At 36.0% G+C, this 23225-nt stretch overlaps 4 protein-coding genes and 1 pseudogene across 6 annotated transcripts; 1 reads left to right on the top strand and 4 right to left on the bottom strand.

The window, feature by feature from the left end:
• Positions 1–2681: 2681 nt before the first annotated feature.
• On the bottom strand, positions 2682–11154 carry LOC128876982 (jouberin-like). The gene is made up of 7 exons (XM_054123857.1): positions 9404–11154; positions 8038–8618; positions 7497–7645; positions 6786–7139; positions 6563–6718; positions 5752–6200; positions 2682–5282 (listed from the first exon to the last, which is right to left on the bottom strand). The coding sequence occupies exons 1-7, from the start codon at positions 10678–10680 to the stop codon at positions 4019–4021; spliced, it is 4230 nt and encodes a 1409-aa protein (XP_053979832.1). The 5' UTR covers positions 10681–11154; the 3' UTR covers positions 2682–4018.
• A 166-nt stretch (positions 11155–11320) lies between these two features.
• LOC128876984 (dynein axonemal intermediate chain 2-like) lies at positions 11321–13929 on the bottom strand. 2 transcript variants are annotated; one of them, XM_054123860.1, is made up of 10 exons: positions 13743–13929; positions 13516–13677; positions 13171–13429; positions 12835–13088; positions 12611–12770; positions 12336–12528; positions 12128–12263; positions 11906–12052; positions 11634–11849; positions 11321–11547 (listed from the first exon to the last, which is right to left on the bottom strand). In XM_054123860.1, exons 1-10 carry the CDS (start codon positions 13920–13922, stop codon positions 11461–11463), a joined length of 1794 nt encoding a protein of 597 aa, XP_053979835.1. In that variant the 5' UTR covers positions 13923–13929; the 3' UTR covers positions 11321–11460. The 2 variants fall into 2 exon arrangements, 1 of the variants encoding a protein (XP_053979835.1); XR_008457167.1 differs by having other exon boundaries at positions 11388–11547; positions 11634–11838.
• A 353-nt stretch (positions 13930–14282) lies between these two features.
• On the bottom strand, positions 14283–16238 carry LOC128876985 (uncharacterized; annotated as a pseudogene).
• Positions 16239–16377: 139 nt separating this feature from the next.
• On the bottom strand, positions 16378–20242 carry LOC128876988 (protein disulfide-isomerase). Its single transcript, XM_054123870.1, has 8 exons — positions 19910–20242; positions 19079–19410; positions 18832–18969; positions 18526–18756; positions 18055–18426; positions 17839–17967; positions 17675–17761; positions 16378–17529 (listed from the first exon to the last, which is right to left on the bottom strand). The coding sequence occupies exons 1-8, from the start codon at positions 20055–20057 to the stop codon at positions 17479–17481; spliced, it is 1488 nt and encodes a 495-aa protein (XP_053979845.1). The 5' UTR covers positions 20058–20242; the 3' UTR covers positions 16378–17478.
• Positions 20243–21212: 970 nt separating this feature from the next.
• LOC128876991 (methyltransferase-like protein 22) lies at positions 21213–23087 on the top strand. Of its 2 annotated transcripts, none has more exons than XM_054123878.1 (6): positions 21213–21371; positions 21596–21759; positions 21912–22049; positions 22146–22313; positions 22405–22572; positions 22639–23087. In XM_054123878.1, the coding sequence occupies exons 2-6, from the start codon at positions 21687–21689 to the stop codon at positions 22953–22955; spliced, it is 864 nt and encodes a 287-aa protein (XP_053979853.1). In that variant the 5' UTR covers positions 21213–21371; positions 21596–21686; the 3' UTR covers positions 22956–23087. The 2 variants fall into 2 exon arrangements, with proteins under 2 accessions (XP_053979853.1, XP_053979852.1); XM_054123877.1 differs by having other exon boundaries at positions 22128–22313.
• The last annotated feature ends 138 nt before the right edge of the window (positions 23088–23225 follow it).

Genomic DNA, 23225 nt, shown 5'->3' with positions numbered 1-23225 from the left:
CATGTATGTCGATACTGGTTGCCTAATTCAAGGGGCTAATTTTCGGTCCGTGTCGGAATTCTGGCCGATTTTGGATTTCGGTATCAGGAGCACATGATGTGCGAAGAGGTGGCACGTTTGCGCCTACGGACAGGCAACCGGTCCGACACGTCTGTCAGTACAGGTTGCCTACTTCAAGGGGCTAATTTTCGGAACATTTCGGAATTCTGGCCGATTTTGGATTTCGGTATCAGGAGCACATGATATGCGAAGAGGTGGCACGAGAAATACATGGTATGTATCGAAATTCTGAGGAAATTTTACATTTTATTATTAGGAGAACATGATACTCAGAGAAATAGCTCAACTTTTAATTAAATATCGATACTTACCTCTTGTATCAGAAGAACGTAATGTGCGAGTAGGTATCATAATTTTTATTTTCTGCTCGATACTTACCTTTTGTATCAGGAGAACGTAATGTGCGAGTTGGTATCATAATTTTTATTTTCTGCTCGATACTTACCTTTTGTATCAGGAGAACGTAATGTGCGAGTTGGTATCATAATTTTTATTTTCTTCTTGAAACTTACCTTTTGTATGAGGATCACTTTAACAAAGAGGAGAGGTACCAGTGAAAAGGGGGAAATTAAAGGGAAATGTGCTAGAAAATGAATAGACGTGAAGGGAACTGTTGGAAGTTGTTCAAGTATGGGTACAGAATATGTGCGAGAGAGAGAGAGAGAGAGAGAGAGAGAGAAACATGTGCGATAAGGATAGCTATCGATTTTGTTTTAAATTGATAATATATGGTTGGAATCCATGTATGACATATAGCTATCATTCGTGAACGGCGACCGACTCGCCATCTCGCGGCCAAACACCCGAAGCTCGAGTGCGTGTGCAAGAGAGGGAAAGGAATATGTAAGAAAAGGATAGTGTGAGTTCAGGGAAAGAGAGAGAAAGGTATATACAAGACAAGGATACAGCGAGCGTGAGCGAAAGAGAGAGACAGGTATATAAAAGACAAGGATACAGCGAGCGTGAGGGAAAGAGAGAGAAAGGAACATGTGCGACAAGGATAGCGATTGTGGTGGCGCCATCTACTAACAGAACGCTCAAGCTTGTCTTGAAATAGTTCCACCGTTTCGCCGCTAGATGGCGCCAGCTATTTAAATTTTCAAAAACGTAATAAAAACCGAAAATTCTTATTACAGGTCAATTTTGTAATGCTTCATGAGCATTCTCGTTAACATTCATTGTTTAATCAAACAAATTAATGAATTAATTTACATGTAAACGTATGGTAAAAGGGTGGCGCCATCTAGCGGCGAAATGATGGACCTATTTCTCGACAAGCTTGAGCGTTCTGTTAGTAGATGGCGCCACCACACTTGCTATCCTTGTCGCACATGTTTCGTTCTCTTTCGCACTCGCTCGAAAGGTACCTGTCACTCATAAACAATTTCGCGTAGGTTATCTCATCGAGAAATCATTGATTATTAATTAATAACAATCGGAATCGTACCACTAATGGCCCTAGAATGTTGCTACTGGTCCAGACTTTCTTCAAGATGCATCAAAGTGCACAAATTATCTGCTGATAATTAATAAACAATCGATAATGCGAGGTGTGGACATGGAATGATTAATTATTACTTAATAACAACGGAAATCGTATCGAAAATGGTCCTTGAATGTTGCTAGTGATCTATACTAGAAAATTATTGATAATGTCTATTAACAATTGGTGGCGTATCGCTATCCTTGTCTTTCATGATCCTTTCTCTCTCTATCTTTCATACACGCGCTCTGTCCTTATCTTACATGTTTCTTTCTCGCTCTTTCACTCACTCACGCTGTATCCTTGTCTTGCGTATACCTTTCTCTCTCTTTCCCTTAGCTCTCTCTATCCTTGTCTTACATATTCCTTTCCCTCTCTTACACATGGACTCGAGCCTCGGGTGTTTGTCCGCGAGATGGCGAGTCGGTCGCCGTATTCTGTATTCTGTAGTGCTATGGATAAGAGTCGGTCGCCGGTCACAAACGATAGCTATATGTCATACATGGATTCCAAGCATATATATTATCAATTTAAAAAAAACAAAACGTTAGCTATCCTTGTCCTACATGTTTCTCTCTCTCGCACTCACTCTGTACCCATATTTGAACCTCTCGTGATTTCTGTCTTGCGGAACGCTCTCGGAAAATGTTCATAATTATTTAATAACAATCAAGATCGTATGGAAAATCATTCCTGAATGTTATCAATGATCTAAACTTTATATCAAGAATGCTGAAGCGGTTAAATTGTTTGCAGAAAGTTAATAAACCAACGAATAATTAGAGTACCAAGAGGGTCAGACCACTGCAAAAGCATTTTAAAGGGATCTATATTTGGAAAGTATTTAGTACCTTCAGTACGTTTTATCGAGCATATAAACAAACAAAAACTGGACACATAATTATCGTTAACGTGGAGTTACTCGATTCTACAATATAAAAATGAATCCACCTCGAGTTACGCGATTCTGATTTTCGATTGCAATTGAAAACACAATCCACCAAAATTTTCGTGCTATGGAAAGCAAGTTTGCTGAATCGTATCGTACAAATAACGTGCGACCATACAACATATATGTGCATTCCGAACTGTAGTGACGACGTTAAAATTGGCGAACCTCTGCGAAACCGTTGGTGACTCGAAAATCACAATGTTATTTATTATAAATATTAATACTTTACTTCATTTACGCATTGTATAACAGATATTTTACTTTCAGTTAAATATACGTATAATTATCGTAAGTTTCTCCTATCTTCTTTGCATGTAATTAAACATATCGACGACACAATTTTTATTGCGATTGCGCCGATTCAAACGTATCGTTGGTTTCCGCGTTAGATTCAACCTCGTCGACATTCTGAAATAAATATCGTCGAGTAATCGAATAAGTCTACGTATACTATTTATCGTATAACTTACATAGAAATTTATACTTATATTTGCTTCTTTAAATAATTTATATATCACTTACGTATGCTCAATCGACAATCGTGCTGTCGGGAATACCGTTAAGCAACATTAAAAGGAAGATAAAAAACGAATGCACGACGTTGAAGACGATCATAATAAAAAGAATGTACGCGTAGCAAAGGAATAGAAAAGGACAAAATATTAAACTGATAGCAATGGTAGCGAATCTTGACAATATACCGCCCATTCTTCGCTCTCGTTTGCGAGATTCAATTTTTCATTTATACGCAACGAATTTAGGGATTAACCATCAATTTTTCCTAACTTCCTATATTTTCTCTAGTATCAACGGAAACGTCGAGTTTACGTAAATATCAAACCGTTACAACTTCGCTAATTTACATTTTTCTTACATTGACCTTTTTATCGTAAACACTTTCTTTTTTTTTTATTAAAAATGTTATCATACCTCTTCTTCGTCCGATTCAACACCTATCGGGGGTACGCCAGTTAATTTAAACGCGAGCATGAAATAAATCGTAAGCGTTACGTTAATTAAAGTCATTATGTAAACAATATATAAATACGTTAAATACAAAAAGGGGAGGATAATCATTTTTAAAGAGAATTTAGCTATTCCACCGAAAAAACACCCCATACTCGAAACGAAGGTTAACAGTGGACCAAGTAACACGTTTTATTTCTATCGAAATAACATTTCCAATGCATAAACATTTTAATTGCATTACAAACGTTCTCGTAGGCGTTCACGATCAATTATCTAACTACCTTCATACGTATCGCGTGCAAGCAAATAACTAATACTGAATCATTTTAGTGTGTCATGTAAAACGAGTCCAGTTTAAATAAAAATGGTTAAATAAAAGTCAAACATAGTCGAATATTCGAGGAAAGACGAAACTATACGTTCAGGAAATAACAAAATCAAATGCGTTTCCTAACAGTTCTTTTCAAATATAAACTACGATTACAAATAAATATATATATATATATATTACTATATTCTACGATCCTAATTTCTGCATATTTAATAAACCTACATCAGGCAGGATTTTTCTTTCGTCTAGGCTTGGGAACAGGAACTTCATTTTCGATAGTGAACGTCGCATTGCTAATCGAACTTCCACTGTCGGAATGTCTAAAAACGTTCGGGTCGCTTTCTACATCTCTCTGAATCGAATCATCGTCCGGAAGCAGTTTCATCGAATCCTCGTCGCTATTTCTTTCAACTTCAACGCCATTCTTTTCCACGACGTACGTTCCAGTACTTCCAGAAGAATTGGAGCGATCGTTATCAAAAGAATTACCCTTCCGCCAATTATTTTCTTTCACGTTTCTAACGAAACTAGTTTCCATCGTTTTTGGAGATCCAGTTCCTACGATTTCATTGTAAACGTTGCTCTTACGATAACTCGCTGCGCTATCGGAGAAAGTCTTGGACAGATGATCGCGAGGATCGTTGCTTCTCGGTTCCTTCGCGCTTTTAGATCTAATTTTCGCGCGTCGATCTATGTATATATTATCGCTTGTCTTCCTATCACCTAGAGTTTTCAATTCCACGAGCTCGCGTTCGACGCTACTCGAATCAAAATACGAACGGTCATCGGTGCTACAGTAACCTAACGATTTTCTATTCTCGTCCCGACTGGTCGGAACTTTGCTCTTAGTTGCCTCCAGAGGAAAGTTCCTACCCGATTCTACGTCGCCCGAGGATCTCGACGTGTTCGACAAGATCCGATCGATCTTCTCTATGATATTATACAATCGGTTCGCGCTTTGACTCTTCAACGTTCGCTCGGTTTCGTTTAATCGCAGCAGCCTTAGTTTCGCTTCCGTGTGCTTGTCGTTCCTCTCCTTCAGGACGCTGGACTCGATGGAACAGAGCTTGTAGTTTCTTCTACCCTGTGAGCCTCTCTCTCTCGAAATTTCTTCAGGCGTTTGGATCCTGCTGTTCGATCGCGATCTTTCCCTTGGCGTTACAACCGCGTTCAAAAATCTTCCCAAACCGTCGCTATCGTTTACTTTATTTCTCGGCTCCTCCGTCGTCTTCAATCCTACGTCATCGCCAGTCGCGTCTTTGTTGAATCTTAAAACTCTCACCGGCGCGGAACTGCCGAATGTTGACAAGGCCAACACGTGGTCGTGCGGATGATAATCCACGCAAGTCACGGCACGGAAATTTCGTTCGAGGGTGTATTTCGCAAGGTGGCTACCGTTCTCCAAATTCCACACGTTCAAAGTCGAATCCTCCCCTCCGCAAAAGATCAGGCCACCGCAAGGCGAGATGCAGGCTGTCGATTGTATCCTGCGAACGAATATATCACAGTCAATTCTTCTTTATTTTTATTAATAGTTGGGTTACTTTAAAACTACCCAATTCGATGCATACCTTTTATACATACATATCTTTGTAATTAGAAGAAGCAGAAACAAATTATTATTAAATAATTTGTCTGAAATTAATTCTTTGTTACGATAATTGTCCTTAAATGATGCAATAAAGGATTCTTAACGATCGAGTGACTTTAGAAAGAAGTTTCAAGTATGTATAATGTATGCATATAATGTATGATGTGGATCGAATCGACCGACTTGGTAGTTTCAGCATAAACCAACTTTATTACTAGACTAGATATCTATGCAAATTCGTACTAGTTCCGTTTAAAAGAATGCACCTATTACGAGTGTATCGTTCCATTTATGAGAACAATTGAAATGACGAAACGGTAGATCTTCTATCAATTTGCAAATTGCATAATACTAATGCGTAATACCTCTGATTGTTTAGCTCGTTGTATTTTTGCAACACCACGCCAGTAGCGAGCTCTAGCAATCTGAGCCCGTTGTTCCTCGAGTGGACGAGGAGCCTGGATTCCAAAGGGTGCAAAACGATCGTGTTGATTATCACGCCGTCGACCTCTCTGACCCTTATCTTCCGCGATATGTGCCACTCCATTCTGGAGGCTGCACCGCGATTCTTTTTCACCGTCCATAATATTATCGTGCCGACGCTGTCCGCCGTTAACAAATTACTATTCTTTTGGAAGCACATCGAGTTTATAAAACCCTCGTGACCCTCTAATTCCTGGCTGAGGTCGCGTCTTCTCGATTTCCTGTCTCGCGTCCAAATGCGAGCTACGCGATCGTAACATCCGGTCGCCACGGTCCAAGGATTCTCAGGGGCGAATTTGCCGCAGTACACGTACGACGGATGTGGCATCATCTGTTGCAGATACAACGGGATTTAATTTCGACCGATTTTACGGAAATGTTAAATTAATTAACCCCTTGGACGATCACGCACGGTCTACCGAGGACCCCAAGCCTCGTTACGCGAGTAATTTACATTGGTTACATTGTTCTAAATTATCTTGAACTATCTTTTTACGAGATATTACTTCATCTGTATTAAATCTCAGATTGATCTTAATTCGTGGTTCTATTTACATCGGACTCTACTTATTGTTTTTGTATTCTTCTTACGAGATATTATTTCATCTGAAATTATCTTGAACTAGTACTGTACATACCCAGAATAAGACCGCGTGTTCGTCTAAGGAATTAATAACAGAAACGCATCCTTACTTCTACGTGTTGTACGATCCGATTGCGTATATCCCAAATACGAGCAGTCTGGTCGGACGATACCGAGAGCAGGTACTTGTCTTTGTTTGCCCAATGAAGGGAGTATATAAAAGTCTTGTGCCCTGAAAATCGGGCGTAGACTTTCTTCGTCTCGACCTGAAACGGTTTAATGTTCGTTAGAAACGAAGCATGGACGACGCGGTAAACGTTTTATTAAGTTCACCTCGTAAACGACGATAGGGTAATCGTGTTCCTCGGAATTACCGCAGGCTAAATACTTGCCGTCGTTGCTGAAAGCAACGAAGAAGCATCCGTTCTCGGTGACGTCCGTCTCGAACATGATTTCGTTCGGTATCTTGCAAGACTGGGCGGCCAATCGCGTCCATTTCGGTAACTCTATCAAATCCGACGTACGAGTCGAAGCCTTTTGCGATTCGCTGCGTACGTCGGACAGATCGTGCAACGATAATTGCTGATAGAGAACGGGTTCTAACTTGGGAGGATCGATGGACGTCACGGTGACGAATAAACTGCTGGGGTACTTTTCCCTTTTCCTCGACTTCCACCACGTGTACGCCTGATAAATCGATTAAGAGGTCAATATACAAAATATAAATAGAGTGGATCTTACAAACTACGTATCTTCTCATGGTTCTATTTTCATTATTCAATAAAAGACGTAACATTTCGACCTCGTATTGCTCGCCTTCGGATATTTAATTGCTCGTAAATCTTCAAAACAAATAATATACACCTTTATTAAACGATAGCTATTATCGTTCGCACTAACCTACTTTCGATGTACTTTACGTTTATTTACGGTATCTTTATAATTTATAAGGTCGAAAACGTGTCACATTTCTTTTATCGACAAATATAATTTACTCGGCATTTTAGACTCCAGAAATACGACGTTGCATTTGCAATCGCTTACTTCGCACGTGTAAGCTCCCTCGAGTTTCTTGGCGTTCTTTTTAGGCTTGTACAGTTGCAGCCTGACCATCTTGCCGATGTGCGAGACCCCGTTCTTTCCTACGGGTCGCAGGAAAGCCCATGCGATCTTGTGCCAGCAACCTTCGCGACCTGTTACATAATATTAACGTAAGTGGTATAAAGTGATTAAGCACAGAACAGAATATTATACAGATTACACTATTCCAGACTGCTTGAATAACTAATTTATTTTTGGCGATAGGCAGAGACTTTGCTAGTGACACAAAGAACTGACAATTCCATTAGAAAAGAAGAAGTTGATCATAGGATATTTGTTCATACCTACTCTGGAAGGTAATAAACGAGCCATTCAAGTGGACTGTCTTAAGCTTTGTATTGACATGCTGAATTAGAACAATGTAAGCATACCGTAAACAAACATACACAAGTATCTTCAATACTGCGAATACCAAGGAGTACCTAACTATGTTTGTTTCTGCTCTACTTGCTAACAACGTTTATTGCCAGAGTTTATTACTTGCCAAATTTATCATAGTTGAAGCTGGCCTCTGCAAAGCTCAACAGATCAACGATTTCAAAAAGAATTACGACCTGCTCGTCATCGGTGTTCAACAATGCATCAAAATCATGCTCGAACACCAGCTCTTCTTCCCATACCGGTACTATGGATCTGTTCTCTTTAAAGTCGAATTTTCCTGTTATCGCGGGCTGCAAATACGCCCGCGTGCCGGACTCATTTTTCAAGTACTCTCCAGTCTCGGTTTTCACAATATGAACCTTCACCATGGGATGCCTGGTTACATAGTCGATCTCTAACGTATTCGCTTTGTGAACCGTCACGAGGACATACTTGACGACCCTTTTTTTCTTTTTCTTTTTCTTAGAGTCTGTCGCGGCGTCAGGGCTACGAACAGACGAATCCGAAACATTCTTTCGTCGACTTTTTCTCTTCTCCTTTTCGCTTTGCGATTGACGCCGATGATCCTTGCGCGTCGACTTCTTTCTTTTCGCGATGGATCTCCTCGATTCGTTCTCGTTCGACGATTCCCTCGAACGATTTCCTTCTGCGGTGTCATCATCGGTTGTGATCACGGTGCGTCGTCTGAAATTAATTTTAAGGTTAACAAAACGCGTCTATTTAATTATTTTTATTGAAATCTTCGGTTCTAGAATTTATTTATTCTCTTATATACTATGATCATTAGTTGTAGAACTTATTCATTTTCTTATATTGGAAATGTTATAATGAAGCAGACGATCGTGAAAGATGTCGAATAATTCAACAACTATTTGTCGTTCATTCATGGCTTTAGAGGAGTAATTATTTTCTAATAATTGGAAAGTTAGAATCTACCCCTACGCAGGCGCGCCGTTCCGACTCGCGCGGATACCGGGTTGCCTATCGTCAGGGGCATTGCACCGCGCTCCTTTTCGATTCAAATATTCTCCACATTTTCGTTAACTAGATTCAAACTATTAGGTCGCCCCATAAGTTCGTGCTGATGACTGTGTCGAAATTTAATAAAAAAAAAACGACAGAAATTTTCTAGTAACGGTATAATGACTATGTGAGAGAGGTGCGAAGCTATTGTGAAATGAGACAGATTATCTTTTCTTTTAATTTGAGAAATAGAAGTATAAATGGCACGAACTTTTAGGACGACCTAATATGTCGAACGATGTAAAATATTCCGATTCGAATTCTACACGTTGTGAATCTAATTATTAGAAAGCTTGAATCCACCCATGCGCAAGCGTACGCCCGACTCGCGCGAATACCGGGTTGCCTATCGTTAGGGGCATCCACATTTTCCTTAACTGGATTCAATGTTTAAATATGATATGTACCTTCGCCAAATAAAAAGTGTCTGTATTTAGAGTATTTACCTTTCCTTCTTAACCCGGTCACGATCTTCTTTTACCAACGGTTCTTCGGAGGATCGATAATCCGATCGGGCCGTGGCATCTAAACTATCTAAGGTATTCGAGTCATCCGAATTCCTCTTACCGTTTCCATGAAAATTTTTCGTCTTCTTTGTCAAGCCATGATCAGCTTTGATTTCGTCGTCGTCGTTACATTCATCGACGCTTTCGATATCCAATACCGCATCGCCATTACAATTTTCGAACCGGTCTACGAACGAATCTCTCGCGTTGTTGAAATCTTCGATCGTACCAACTGTTTCTTCTGGAACGTTCCCTTCGATTTCCTTCATCTCGATTCTCGCTTCCTCGCGATCAGTCTCCACGCGTAGAATCTCCTCGTTATCCGAAACGAACGCTGCATTGTCGAAACCGGAGAAGGATCTCTGTTTCTGCGACGATTGGTTTATCGATCGTTGATCCACGTTCTCCGTCGATAAAGTCGTCCAAGGGGTGCCTTTCACTTCTGGTAATCGAAACACAGAGGTGTCTTTCGACCAACGTTTTCTCGCCGGTTTTTTCGCCTCCTCCGTTTCATTTTTTCGTCCATCCCATTGTCTTCTGCTACGGGGCTTCCCTTCGATTAAATCTGGATCAGCTTGCTTCGTCGTCAATTTGTTCTTTCTCGTTGTTCTAAATCCTCTTTCGTTCGTCGTTTCGCCTATCGAAGATTCCTCGAATTCCTCTATTAAATCTATAGAATCCACGACTTCTATATCATCCTGTTCTTCTCTAAGACCTCGATACCCGATCGGTTCCATTTTCGATTTTTCTTCTCGAAAGTTGTTCGTTCTCGAAAATATCTGGAAACTTTCGGACTTCTTCGAAGATACCTCCGTTGCATTTTCGTTTTTCCTGATACTTTCGTCGTTACATTTTTCCGATTTATATTCTCGATGAATATCGACCAGAACGTTTACCGACTCCGTCGCAAATTCCTCTAAATCCGTAGAGCACGTATTATCAAACTTCTTGTTTCTATCGAATACTTCGAAAGCCTTTCCGACGCCTTCCTTGGTCGTCTTTTTAACGAAAACCGAATTTTCGGATGAATTCTCGATATCGCTATTTCTCGAACGCGCTTTGTTCGTATTAATTACGAGCGAGCGTGAATTCGTTTCATCTTGATGGCGTCTCTTCTTCTTCTTCTTTATCGACGTATCTCTTAATTCTAATTCCATTTTCTTTTTATTCAAGTTGGTAACCGATTTGGAGTTCTGGATGGATTCTGTTTTCTTCATTGTAACAAATGTAATATAATAAATACTAAAATACTCGAGTCTCTTGCGACTGCCTTCCTAATTACGAACAAATACTTTGAAATGGTCAATGTAAACATTGACAATGCTTTACAATGCTACATTTTATGAAAAGCGTGCCGATGATACAATCGAGTAATTGTCTCGAAAGCAGGGTTTCGAAAACATATTCGATATTATCGTTTCGAACCTGTTAATTACGTAGTTTCTTAAAGGTTCTGCAAGGTTATGTTCGACTAGCGTTCTTCGAGTTCTTCTAGTTGGTACGCGAATCGACACGATTGGTCCATTCTACTTCGTTCTTCTTCTTACAAATTTCTATTTACACTTCTTTCGAAAATACCATTGTAGGTCGACTTTAAACGAGTTAAATACTTGGTAACGAAATGGTACGTTGACATCAATGGCAGGTGGACTAAAATTGACTGAAAAGTATGGGTGTACGTTAATACGTACAAATGCTTATACTTTTACGATACGTTTACGGGATCGATAAATTCAATACAGCTATTACTGATCCTGCTATTTACAAAATAAATAGGTCGTTCCTCCCAAAAACGTCCCAATACATATGTAATTAATATAAAAAAACTTATGTTCGTAAATTACAAGAAGGCATACATTTAAAATTTGTATATTATACATTATATAATAAATATAAGTTAATAACGAGGAAAGCATTTCTAAATTGGAGTAGTATTGGAGAGAAGATACCTTTAATTAACACGTTTAATATATTTAAATTACATTCTTGTAATATATTTAAAAACCATTTTTCGAATTAGCCGTACCGTTTACTAGATGTTTGTCGTTTGCTTCCTCGTCTGTTGCCGCTTGCTTTGCTATTTCCTAGTAAAGTACGATAAATCCAGATAAATCTTTTAATTACAACAAAAACAACGATGCTAACGAATAAAATTTTGGATTACACTCACCATTGCAATAGCACTGTTGTAATCTTGCTCGCAATTCGTTATCATTGGATTATCAGTATCCAGATTCAAAGACTTTGAATCTGGTTTTTCATCGTTTTTTATGTTTCCCGAGCATTCGATTTCGACGTTGGTATTTCGAAGAGACTTCATTTTTAACCTCATCTCTCTGTTTTTTGCTTCTATCACTTTTTCTCTGCGTGTTTCTCTATCCAGAAGCTGTCAATACCGATAATATAATTACAATAAAATTAAGCTAAAAAATTCAAACTTACAGCTGTGAATAAAAGTTTATCATTTTTTTGATTAGTCGTCAATGCTTCCGAGAATTCGAGTAGAAACGTTGTTCCATTTTTATTTGCAACAGCAGCCACGTGTCCTTGCTCGTGAGGTTTTATACATGTTAAAGTTTCATCGCAAACCTGATATTCATTACGTTAAAATTAAAATAGTACATGCGAGTAACAATGTCCAGATGAACGCTAAAGGATGAATACTTTAACGCTAAGAATCGGAGAGTCTTGTTGAATTAACAAATCCCATACATCTAGAGTACCGTCCATTTTAATTAAGAAAAATACAGAAAACCGTGTCACGCTCCATGCTCCACCCATTAAGAAGTCCCTGTGGCCTCTGAAATGTGATAAGAGTGAAATATTTTCTGAGCGTAACGATTACACGTCTGGAAATGTAAAATATATCTACGGTGTCCAAGCGATACAAGATTCTTTGCAATCTTCGGACCATATTCTTGTCGTCCAATCACCGATAGTTAAAAAATTCTTAAGAAACGTTGGATTCCTTTCTAGACTTATCACGGGTCCATACTGCGCCTTAAATCTAGTTGCAATTTTCTCACCTGCAGTTTTACCTTTGCGATTCCCCGATATTACCACGCCTAATCGCAAAACTATTATTTTACTCAACCGACATTTTATAAAAATAGTAAACAAATATTTGTACATCGCATTCTCGTTTACCATTTTCTAGACCACACATGAACCGTGTACCCATAGAAGGTTCAAACTGTAACGCAGAGATTCCAATTGCTTTCTCAACATTTTGATCCTCGGGTTTACATAAATCTATCACTAATGTTTCTGTAGGTACTTGCAATTTCCTAATGTCCCACCACATTATCTGAAATTGATATATCTTTCTTTGGCATCTCTATAATATATTTTTATTACACACATTGCTATACCTGTCCATCCTTCGAAGCGCTGAAGAACTCTGTACCGGTTTTAGAATTTATCCACAAGACTTTGTTGCATAAATCTCTGTGACTAAATTCTACCGAACTTGTTTCAACTGGTTCTGGTCCTTTTCTAATATCCCAATAAGCTACTTGACCGGTCATTAATCCGCTGACTAATATATTGCTGTCTTTAGAATTGTACTCCAACGTTAAAATTGGACAGAATGGTTTCAACGTCATACAAGGAATATTTGGACTTTCTAAATGCAGAATACATGTGTATATACATATATATTCCAACTTTGTGACTTAGATATTTTAGACGATTTTAGTTTGACCTACCCACATTCCAAATGTACGAGACAGGATTGTCGTTTGATCCTCTTTTGAAGTCAGTATTACAGTAACTAGCTGCAAAATAATTTCCTTGATCTGGGGACCAGGAAAGATGTGTTATTTGCCTCTTCACTGGTGAAACATCGCGATATACATTCACTGTACGAGAATACGCTCTTTGCGTTAATGAAACTGGTTCCATGTAGCTGAAGTATTGTTCATAAATATTACAAGTATTGTTTTGCAGTACGCAATGTTCTACTGGCTAGAAGCAATTGTAAATATCGTTACAAATATTAACGTTTATGCCAGAATGCGAGTAAATTAATAATTAAGAGAAAATTTAAATACAGGTAACAATTGAAGCATTGTATGAATATACAGTTCATCCTTCTCTATTTTACGTTTATATCTGACTATTTGTTCTGTGTCTTTCACGTTCAAGTCCTTCGGCCAGCCACCTTCGGAATGGCACATACTACTATCTTTGAATGTTGCGGTATTTGTGTTCACCTGATGACATTAATAACGTGTTAACTAATTATAAAAGAAGAACAAACTTTAGCATAAATTTATACCTCATGAGCAGAATACGATTTGCCACATTGAGTCCCATGAGTTGCTGGATCTACTCGAATATAATTACACGAATGCCCTATATGTGGTTTAACATCAACATCAATTTTTTGAAAATCCGAAAGCTTGCATTGCCTTCCAAATTGCATTCGTTTCTTTGTGTAAGCGTATTGTAAGTTCATGTTTTTCAGAAATATAGACCGAAACGTTAATTTTTAATACAATAAATATTAGTTTTCGTTGATTTATTGCAAAATATTTTATTAAGACGTAGTTCATCAGAGAAACAGCATAACAAATTTTATTCTCGAAAGAAATAACGAAGTAATCGCTAATGTTACTCAGGGATTAATATGTTATTCACTCTATCGATGTTAAAACAATAGGCGAAATTGTTATGTTAAACATATACTCGACAATATGTACTATTATATAAAGTAAAATTCGGTTGTGTGTTTAATGATTGCAGATATCTGTGTTTCTTAGTTACTATAGTAACATGTATACATATGCAACCGTTTATATTAACGTAAAATTCTTTAATTGACAAGTGCTTTTCATTCGTCTGTTTGTACTAAAATTGGAATGTTTGGATTTAAACCTTGCTGAAGGATACATATCATTTTATATAATTTTACGTATTCCGGTCCTTTAGAATCGAAAAACGTCATATTAGGAATTAAATCTTCTAAAATTATATTAATTACATTTTTAAAATACTGTATTTGCTGTAACTGTTGTATCATTTCAAAGAATGACAACAACTGTCTCTTGTTTTTGTAAGATATGCATCGCGCTTTCGATATTCCTGTAAATGAAATTAAGTAGAATAACATACTAACACATTCGAAGAATTAACGTGTACCTTCAAAGCTTCTGGTATAAAAAAAATTCCATATTCCGTTCGATTTCCATCCTATTGTATTAGAGATATTATGGGGTAGTATTTCTTGTGCATTCAATTTCCAAATATGTAAATTAATAGAATCGTTAGCATTGTACTTTTTCCATGCAAAGTTCAATTCGGCATAAGTTTGTTTGATATTATCCAAATTGGATATGTTTATGTCTTCGGTGAATAGATATCGAAATACGGACATAAACTTAGTTAATAACGATGTATCGTAAGCCTTTTCTGTCAGTTTTTCTTGTACAGTTTTATCCTGGAATGTACATACACGTATTTTTCGTTCGTTATTCTGTAATCGTTCTTCGAGTTGCTTACCGTTTTATTAAATTTCATCAAAAATATGTTCAACATTTTTTGCCGTTTTTTATTGTCGCTTGACTTTTCGGAAGATTCAATGTTTAGATATGCATGATACATTCTCAATGATTTAATCATTTCTCCAGGAATATTAAACGTATTCAGACTGTCTACAACATCCATAGCTACATAACTGTGTTCATATTTAACTTGCGATGTTAAATTTCCATGAACTGGACACATTACATTGTCCACGTTAGGAAATGTACAATTAGTCGATTCGGAAGACACTCGTTGTATTAAGTCTTTCAATTCGTTAGTGGATGCTGCTGTGGATCTTTTGTTAAATTTAATACACTCAGTCTACGGAACAATTACATGAAAAAATAACTAAATTATTAATCATGTATTCAACAGTGCGAACACATTGCTTAATACAAAAGTATATTTTATATTTTTACAACTCCTAAAATTGTATTACCTTTGTTATGGAACTACTAGATTGAGAATTATTTTTTGATTTATGATTAGGATCTTTAAGTTTCTTAATTTCCATTGTACTTTTAACATTCCGTTTATTTATCGCGAGAAAATTTTTATTTCCCGTCAATTTTTCTACGTGCGTCGCAGATCGTTTATTATCGATTTTTGTTTCTTTGTTATTTTTATTTAAATTCTGCCTTGTTTTTGTTCCTCCGTTACCTGAGTTGGTAATAAATGCAAGCGTAAAATCGAATAATAAGTATGACAATTTGCGTTAACTGTTGGCAATTTACCAGTTGCGCGAGGATTGTAAATTTCAGATATACCAGGTTGTTCTAAACATTTCCTTTCTTTTATCACTCTTTTATCACTTGGAGATAACTTTTCTCGTAATTGCTGTGTTTGTAATAGCGCTCTACTAATCCCTGCAGCAATTTCTTCGACTCCAGTTTCTGACTTTCAGTGAAAAAAAAAATGGAAATTAACCAAATTTGATTGTAAAAAAGAAATTGTTTAAAAATATTATCAATCGTCTTACTTTAGTACAAATACAAGTATTCTTGCCGACGTCCTGTGCGATAATAATTTCCTTACGCCATGGTTTTAAACAAAATATTGCTTCGTCGCAATTCGACTTCAACACATTTTTTACGTCTTCTGTAAATACCAATGTTCGATGTAAAAATTTGCTCAACGTTGAAAGATCGAGCGTTTGTTCTCTTTTCATGAGTAAATCCTGCCGTTTCTGGTAAAAAAAAAGCAAGAACAAAAGTGAACAAAAAAAAAAACGATACATCATTTACGAAAAATGAATCATATGTCACTCAAAGTGTTAACTGTATTCCTCGACGTGTAGTTACAATATATTCGATAATTTCATCCGATGCACGTGCTAATTTTATTGTTAACTGGAATTGTTCTGTGGAAATTAAATGAATACGAAGCTATAGAGTAATATATATCAAAATATATATTAGAATGATACATAATAAAGACTTAAGGATAATTCATTTTTCTTGTCTACCATTGATAATCCCAATACCTAAAATTTTTCTTTTATAAAATTTGTACCCAGTCGAACTCAGGAAGAAAACATTGAAATTGTTTCTACCTTGAATGGTCGCGAAACGATCGAATCGTGGATCGTTTTAAATGCTGTAAATGGAAATGTATTTATGAACGACAAAATTTTCGTAAAACGACTCCTTTAAAATGTCTACTTTATCGTAATAAGGACAATAATTTCTAGTATATGTGTGTCGTGTATTATACGCGCGCAAGTTTGTGTGTATATATGTAATAAAAAAAAACACAAAATTTTCTTATAAAAATAAAATGCGATTCATAGTTGTACGGGAATCTTAGCTTACTAATTGTTCACAAATTATATCTTCGTACATCGATATCACGAGATAAAAGTATTGCATGTATACACTGCAATTTTCAGAGAGTGAAAAGTTACAGTAAAAAAAAAAAAATAAAAATAAAAAAACGAACAAACAATATGAGAGGCTTGACTGTTTTACTCCTAAATTGTATTTCGATATATAAATAATCATCGTACCTCGCATTCATATTAAACCTAACATATATATAAAATAAACTGTTTTCTTCCAATTATATGCAGTATATCACTTCAGTCGTACAGAGCATGTATCGTAATCAAAGTATGCCAATCGCATTACGCGTTTCAGGACGAATTACCTGAAACTTGAACTACAAATATCTCCGTCGCTTTCTTCGTACATCTCTAACCGCAAACTATTTTTTCATTATCACCAATAAGATATTTGCAACTCCAATCTTAGATAACTCGACTCGTATAAATATATAAACAACCCCTATGCAAGACTGTAAGTAAAATCTTAACAGTTAATTCTACACATTGAAAAACTCATTTATAAACGCAAGTCTGAAAGTAACAAAATGATGATAGATGATTCGAAAGTCTTCTTCTATAAATTAATATGTTTTAAGTAGAATTGCAAAGTTTATCAACTGCAAATAGAAGTGGGAAATTATTTGATTTACTCCTTAGTAATGATAGTTTACAATTCATCTTTTCTTGGCACATCATCGTCTTCGTCTTCTTCTTGAGCCTGCAATAATACAAACGTTAGATTCCGCGATTAATGTGAGTCGATGGATATAGACGACAGCCCATTAACACTAACGTTCGTCTGAGAGAAAAGAAAATTTACATGCTAACGGGTTAAATATGTTATGTAATAAATATATACGAACTTCTTCAGCAGCTTGACCATAAGCACCATCGGACTCGATAAATTGGGAAAGTCCATCGAGTGTTCTTTTACCATTGTATTCGACAGCCTAAAAATTTATTTGATAAATATCATTAACGATCGAATAGCCGTTACCCGTTCAATGTAAAGATTTAAGATACTTACGTCGTTTGTTTCCTTCTTATAAAGTATAATTGTAGGATAATTAACGACTCTTACGTCGTCTAATTCGTTCGCAACAGCGTCCATTTTTGCTATGACTAAATCATCTTTGTCCTTGTATTTCTCTCCGAGCTAAAAGTGTACGAAATTACATTTGTAAATTTTTGCTAAAAGTTTTTGTTACTTTTAAAAGCAAAAATCAATAACAATCAAACGTACCGCTTCGTAAATAGGAATCAGTTGCTGACAATGTCCGCACCATGGTGCATAGAACTCGACTAAAACGTTCTTCTTTTTATCGAATGCAACTTCATGGAAGTTAGTACCAACGAGAACTTTCACAGGATTTTTATCCCAATCTTCGGGCAAATCTTGCGTAAGCAAATGTCTCTTCAGTTTGCCTTCGACGAATGCAGTCACGAATTCCAAAACGTTTTCGCTGGTTAATTCTGGTTTCTCCGGCTTGTACTTATCCATATCTCGTTCAAGTTTGATAAGACGCATAGCAGGTACTTCAGTTTTCTTCATACCGAAGTATTCCAAGATTCGTTCGTGATCGGACTCATCGGCATTGATCGTAACAAATAAGACCTACGTGTACATTACGCAATGTATTAATGTCTTTCATAAAAATTAACGTGGGAGGACGTTAACGTATTATTTATATACACGATTCGTATTTGTACGCACCTGGTCACGGAATTTCTTCGCCGGTTCCTTAATTTTCTCTACGTACTCATCGAAATGACCGGCTTCTTTACTAAGGAACACTAGAAGATGGCTTCTAATATCACCGCTGAAGATTTTTTGCGCGGTGTCCTGATTAAACTCGACAACCAAAGGCAGCGAGTGCACGAAAATGAAGTTTCGTAATTTCTTAGCATCTAGTTCCTCGTTAAATTCATCCTTGCCTTCGTCGAACTAAGATAGATATTAATTAAACTAGAGAATAGCACGAGAATAGCAACTAAACTTAATTCGAATTAATTCGAATACCTTTTTGAATAAAACGACTTTTCCATCTTCCACTCCGTACTCGCTAAAAACTTCGTCGCTGCTGCTTATACCAAACACGTGATCGTCGACGGCATTACCAACCTCCAAAAATACTTTCGCTGCATCCGATTCTACGTCCTGATGAAATTATAAAATAAATGTATAAGGTCTCCAGGTCTATCGAAATCGATGAAGTTAATTAAAGCTACCTTGTTATTTCAAATAAAACATATGAAATATAATCAACCTTAAAGAATCCGACAATCGCGACGTTCTCCGCTTCGATAAACGCTTTAGCTTCTTCAACCGTTGGTAAATCTTTAGCGACCGGGCCAGTTTTTTTTGTCAACCAGTTTATAATATCGTCCGCTTGACGACCGCCGCTATAATCAATGACGGAACCTTTACGGTAAAATTTAAGAGTCGGATATCCTTTAATGGCGTGCTTCTCAGCTAATTCAGTTTCCAAAGTTGCGTCTACTTTGGCTAACTTCACAGACGAACCGGTCTCTTGTAACTTCTTCGCTGCTTTAGCATATTCAGGTGCCAGGGCCTTGCAGTGTCCGCACCACGGAGCATCTAAATATTAAATAATAGGAATAAATATGATTAAAGGAATATTGTAGATATAATTTTTACCATTTTAGTAAGCAGCGAAAGGGTGAAATATATTTCTATATATATTGAAATTTGTTCGTTCCATCGAATTATAAATATAATAAACTGATATGTTATTGTTTCTTTTACAAAATTACAAATTGTCAATAATAATCATGAGGAAAGCGAGGTGTCGCATGCGTAAAAATGAAATTTGTTTGTAAATTGTGGAAATCGAAACGTTCATTGTTAAGATCGATACCGTTAAATTGTAATTTCGTGTCGTTGGAAACAAATTGAAAATATTGCCAACAAGTGGCGTTAACGTTAGAAACCGGCATCCGAATGGTGACGTGTAAGGACCGAGCATCTGGATTAGCTTCAGTCAGATTTCGGGTGTTGCATGCGATACCAACGAACGAAATTCACACAGATACGAATCAAGGAAACGGTTGAACCAGAGAAACGAATTATTACTTACAAAATTCGATGAGCAGATAATCATTTTCCTTGATGGCTTCGTCGACGTTGTCTTTCGTGAGCACTAGAACAGCGTCTTCGGTTTCGATTTTCGCCAAAGTAGCGGCGAACGAGAAGAACACTAAAAACGTTACCGTAGAAAACTTCATTTTTTTTATTTATCAGAAGACAATATTCTCGTTCTGCGATGATCGGCGGCACGGCTCCGTAAAAAAAAAAACGCTTGTCGGGCGTACCGGAAAAAACAGTAAACTTGCCTATTACGGGTATCGAGATTAAAAGATACTCGACATTACTCGCCGAGGTGTACGAACAAAGTGATCAAGTACAATGATGTAGAGAACTATACAGTTGGTAGATCGTGGTTAATGCGTGGCATAGCATTCATCGTGGGAGCTGCTGATTGGCCGACGACGATATTCAAGATTTCTGGTAGGATGTTAACATTTGTTACATCGGTCAGGATATCGTTTAATTTATCAATGATAACGCACGAGTTTATTAGGAATTAATAGGCGAGGGGGCAAAAGTATCGAATTTTTTGTGAAATATATGGATAACTATTATTTACGATTATAAATTAATTACTGGTTACTATGATTACACGTGTATGAAATGTATACAATTTTGCCGGTAATTGTTACGTTATACCATACCATTATACTGTTTGAAGTAATAATTAATATGATAAGGTTTCAATGTTGCTAGATTTTTTGTCACAAAATGATATTTTTTTCAGAGTAATATATGTATATGTAAAATTGATTGTTAATAAAGTGTTCATTATTGTCACATATGTCTCGCACATTTTTTACCCAATTCTGCGCGCACAAATATAATTAATTGCATATCGAGTATCGTAAATTGAACCTCTTTTTCTGTAAATAATATCTCGAATATCATTTATTTTTTATGCAAAAATGTTTTAGCGCAATTTAAAACATGTAATATAAACATCTTGTGTAATATTCCAATCTATTTGCCTCGATTGTAAAACGATCGAGACAGTAAAACCAAAGAGTATTAGTCTAATACTCTTTGAGTAAAACGATTCGAATAACTTAATCGAGAACATGATTAAAGTAAAATTAAAATTAGCAATTGTTTTTTTATACCCGATGATTTAGATTAATTATTTTTAGCACGACATTAAAAGGATATCTCAAACGAAAATATTCGTAGTAATATTCATTGACATATGTTTACTGTACAACGTAGTGTCGCTCCTTTTTTTTTCCATCTCTTAAAATTCAATTGTAAAACGGCACTTTGATATTTCGAGACGAAAGTAATATTTAAATTTCCCAGCAATGTTTTAATGTGCAATAGCGCATTACATAAGCGTAGTTGAAATATAGACACCCGAATAAATGGAATGAATAAGTCGTACGAAGTCGTCGCGTACAGATAGTGCAAGATAGGATTGTAACCGCTTTACATTTCGGGTCTCATTGTAATACACGGTACTTCTATTATGAAATATTATTTCCACGCGCAAACATGGTTTTTTTTTCTTTTTTTCAACTATAATCAGTAAATATGCATATCTTTGTATACTTAAGAAAAACAACCAGCTGAAGATAATGTATTTGTCACAGTAGTTTGAATCAAACGTCAAACCGATCGATCAATCTAATTTTATACTTTGATAAAATTGTTATTAAATAATTATTCCTGTTTTATCTAGATACAAGCGATGGAATGTACATTCTGTGTAAGGTGATAATCGAAAGGAAAATTGAAAAATTTGTATACAATTGTGCATTTTTGCGACCAGTATGACATTGTATAAAGTAACATCGGAAATATTCACGGAAAACAAGAATTCTTCTGTAATATCTGAAAATGGCAGTAAGTTTGTTATTTTTTTTAATTTCTATGGAATATCGTATCCATTATATCACATTTTTATATAATTTTGTAGCGACATATCTGTTAATCAACATATATATTATGTATGTATGTATGTATAATATATATATATAATCATAATACACTTTCAGATGCAGTGACCAAATTTGTTTTCAAGTATCCATCCTATATGATTAAACCGAAACATGAATTAAACCAAAACAGTAATTTAATAGACAGCGACAATGATTTAGATATAGAAAGGCAAGAAGAAGGAACATTATTAATAGGTTTAAATGAACTTCTAACTAGTTATATAATATCTGAAATAATTGTCTCAATATATAAACACAAATACATATTTTTAGAACATCGTACATCTACAGAACTGCGACATGTTGGATTGCAGGTATGGCGAGGTGCCCTGTTACTAGCTGATTATATATTGTCTAATCCTGGTTTATTCGAAAGCAAGGTAGTGTTAGAATTAGGTGCCGGCGTTGGTTTAACCAGCATAGTAGCAAGTTTTTTAGCTAAGGAAGTAATATGTACAGGTAATTAAAAAGAACTTATTTTTAATACTATGTAAATTATACACCATTCGTACATATTAAATATTAACATATTTCTCGTTTCTTTTTTCAGATGTCGATATAGAAGGAATATTGAAATTAATACATAGAAATTTCACCAGAAATAGCGTTTACGTTAAATCTAAAATTTCCGTTAAAGAATTAAATTTTTTCGATTTAAAGTGGCCTACATCCTATGAAAAAAGTGTAAACGTAGCAACTATTATTTTGGCTGCAGATGGTAAATTATAATCTTATACAAGCGTAAAACCGATATACTATTATTAATAGCATGGTATATTTACAGTTATTTATGATGAAAACATAACGGAAGGATTTGTTCAAACGTTAGTAAAACTCTTGGATTCGGAAATTCCAAAAGTTGCCTACATCACTTTAGAGAAGAGATTTGTTTTTACTACGGCCAATATGGATACTACCGCTCCTATGTACGAAGACTTTTTAAAATGCTTTGAAACGCACAACCTTAACTGGCGCATCGAGTATATTAAAATAGACTTTCCGCAATATTTCAAATACGATAGAGTGAAATATATGATACTCTTGAAAATAGAAAATAAACAAAGCAAACAACGTAATTTAACGGACAACAATTGCAAATAGAAAGAATGAAAAAAATGATAAATCCTAAAACTTTACATTGTAATATATATTTTCCATTGAAAGCAACAAATATTTGTGTACATAACGATATTTATGAATTTTTTAAAGAGTATTAAATAAAACAAATGAATCGTTATTATTGTAGAAAATGAATACTCCTGTAAAAAACATGACTGTTTAATAGTAGTAGTAATGTTTTTGTGTCTACATATTATTATTGTAATAATTTAAAAAAAAGCATGTAACCTTTTGTACATTGTACATATGTAA

This window comes from Hylaeus volcanicus, chromosome 5, assembly GCF_026283585.1.
Source record: "Hylaeus volcanicus isolate JK05 chromosome 5, UHH_iyHylVolc1.0_haploid, whole genome shotgun sequence".
Classification (NCBI taxonomy): domain Eukaryota; kingdom Metazoa; phylum Arthropoda; class Insecta; order Hymenoptera; family Colletidae; genus Hylaeus; species Hylaeus volcanicus.
The sequence above is the reverse complement of the archived record's forward strand: the minus strand, read 5'-3'. Positions and strand labels throughout refer to the sequence as shown.

Excerpts from the sequence above, each read along its gene's own strand:
- LOC128876991 (XM_054123877.1), top strand. The coding sequence starts at position 21,687 with ATGACATTGTATAAAGTAACATCGGAAATATTCACGGAAAACAAGAAT. Across the intron at positions 22,050-22,127 it reads AGAAGGAACATTATTAATAG|AACATCGTACATCTACAGAA; the intron begins GTTTAAATGAAC and ends ACATATTTTTAG. Across the intron at positions 22,314-22,404 it reads TAAGGAAGTAATATGTACAG|ATGTCGATATAGAAGGAATA; the intron begins GTAATTAAAAAG and ends TTCTTTTTTCAG.
- LOC128876988 (XM_054123870.1), bottom strand. The coding sequence starts at position 20,057 with ATGAAGTTTTCTACGGTAACGTTTTTAGTGTTCTTCTCGTTCGCCGCT. Across the intron at positions 18,427-18,525 it reads CGAAGAAATTCCGTGACCAG|GTCTTATTTGTTACGATCAA; the intron begins GTGCGTACAAAT and ends ATGTACACGTAG. Across the intron at positions 17,762-17,838 it reads ATAAGAAGGAAACAAACGAC|GCTGTCGAATACAATGGTAA; the intron begins GTAAGTATCTTA and ends ATAAATTTTTAG.
- LOC128876984 (XM_054123860.1), bottom strand. The coding sequence starts at position 13,922 with ATGAACTTACAATACGCTTACACAAAGAAACGAATGCAATTTGGAAGG. Across the intron at positions 13,678-13,742 it reads AATCGTATTCTGCTCATGAG|GTGAACACAAATACCGCAAC; the intron begins GTATAAATTTAT and ends TAATGTCATCAG. Across the intron at positions 13,430-13,515 it reads CAATGCTTCAATTGTTACCT|CCAGTAGAACATTGCGTACT; the intron begins GTATTTAAATTT and ends AATTGCTTCTAG.
- LOC128876982 (XM_054123857.1), bottom strand. The coding sequence starts at position 10,680 with ATGAAGAAAACAGAATCCATCCAGAACTCCAAATCGGTTACCAACTTG. Across the intron at positions 7,646-8,037 it reads CTTCAACTATGATAAATTTG|GTCGCGAAGGTTGCTGGCAC; the intron begins GCAAGTAATAAA and ends ATTATGTAACAG. Across the intron at positions 6,719-6,785 it reads ACCCTATCGTCGTTTACGAG|GTCGAGACGAAGAAAGTCTA; the intron begins GTGAACTTAATA and ends AAACCGTTTCAG.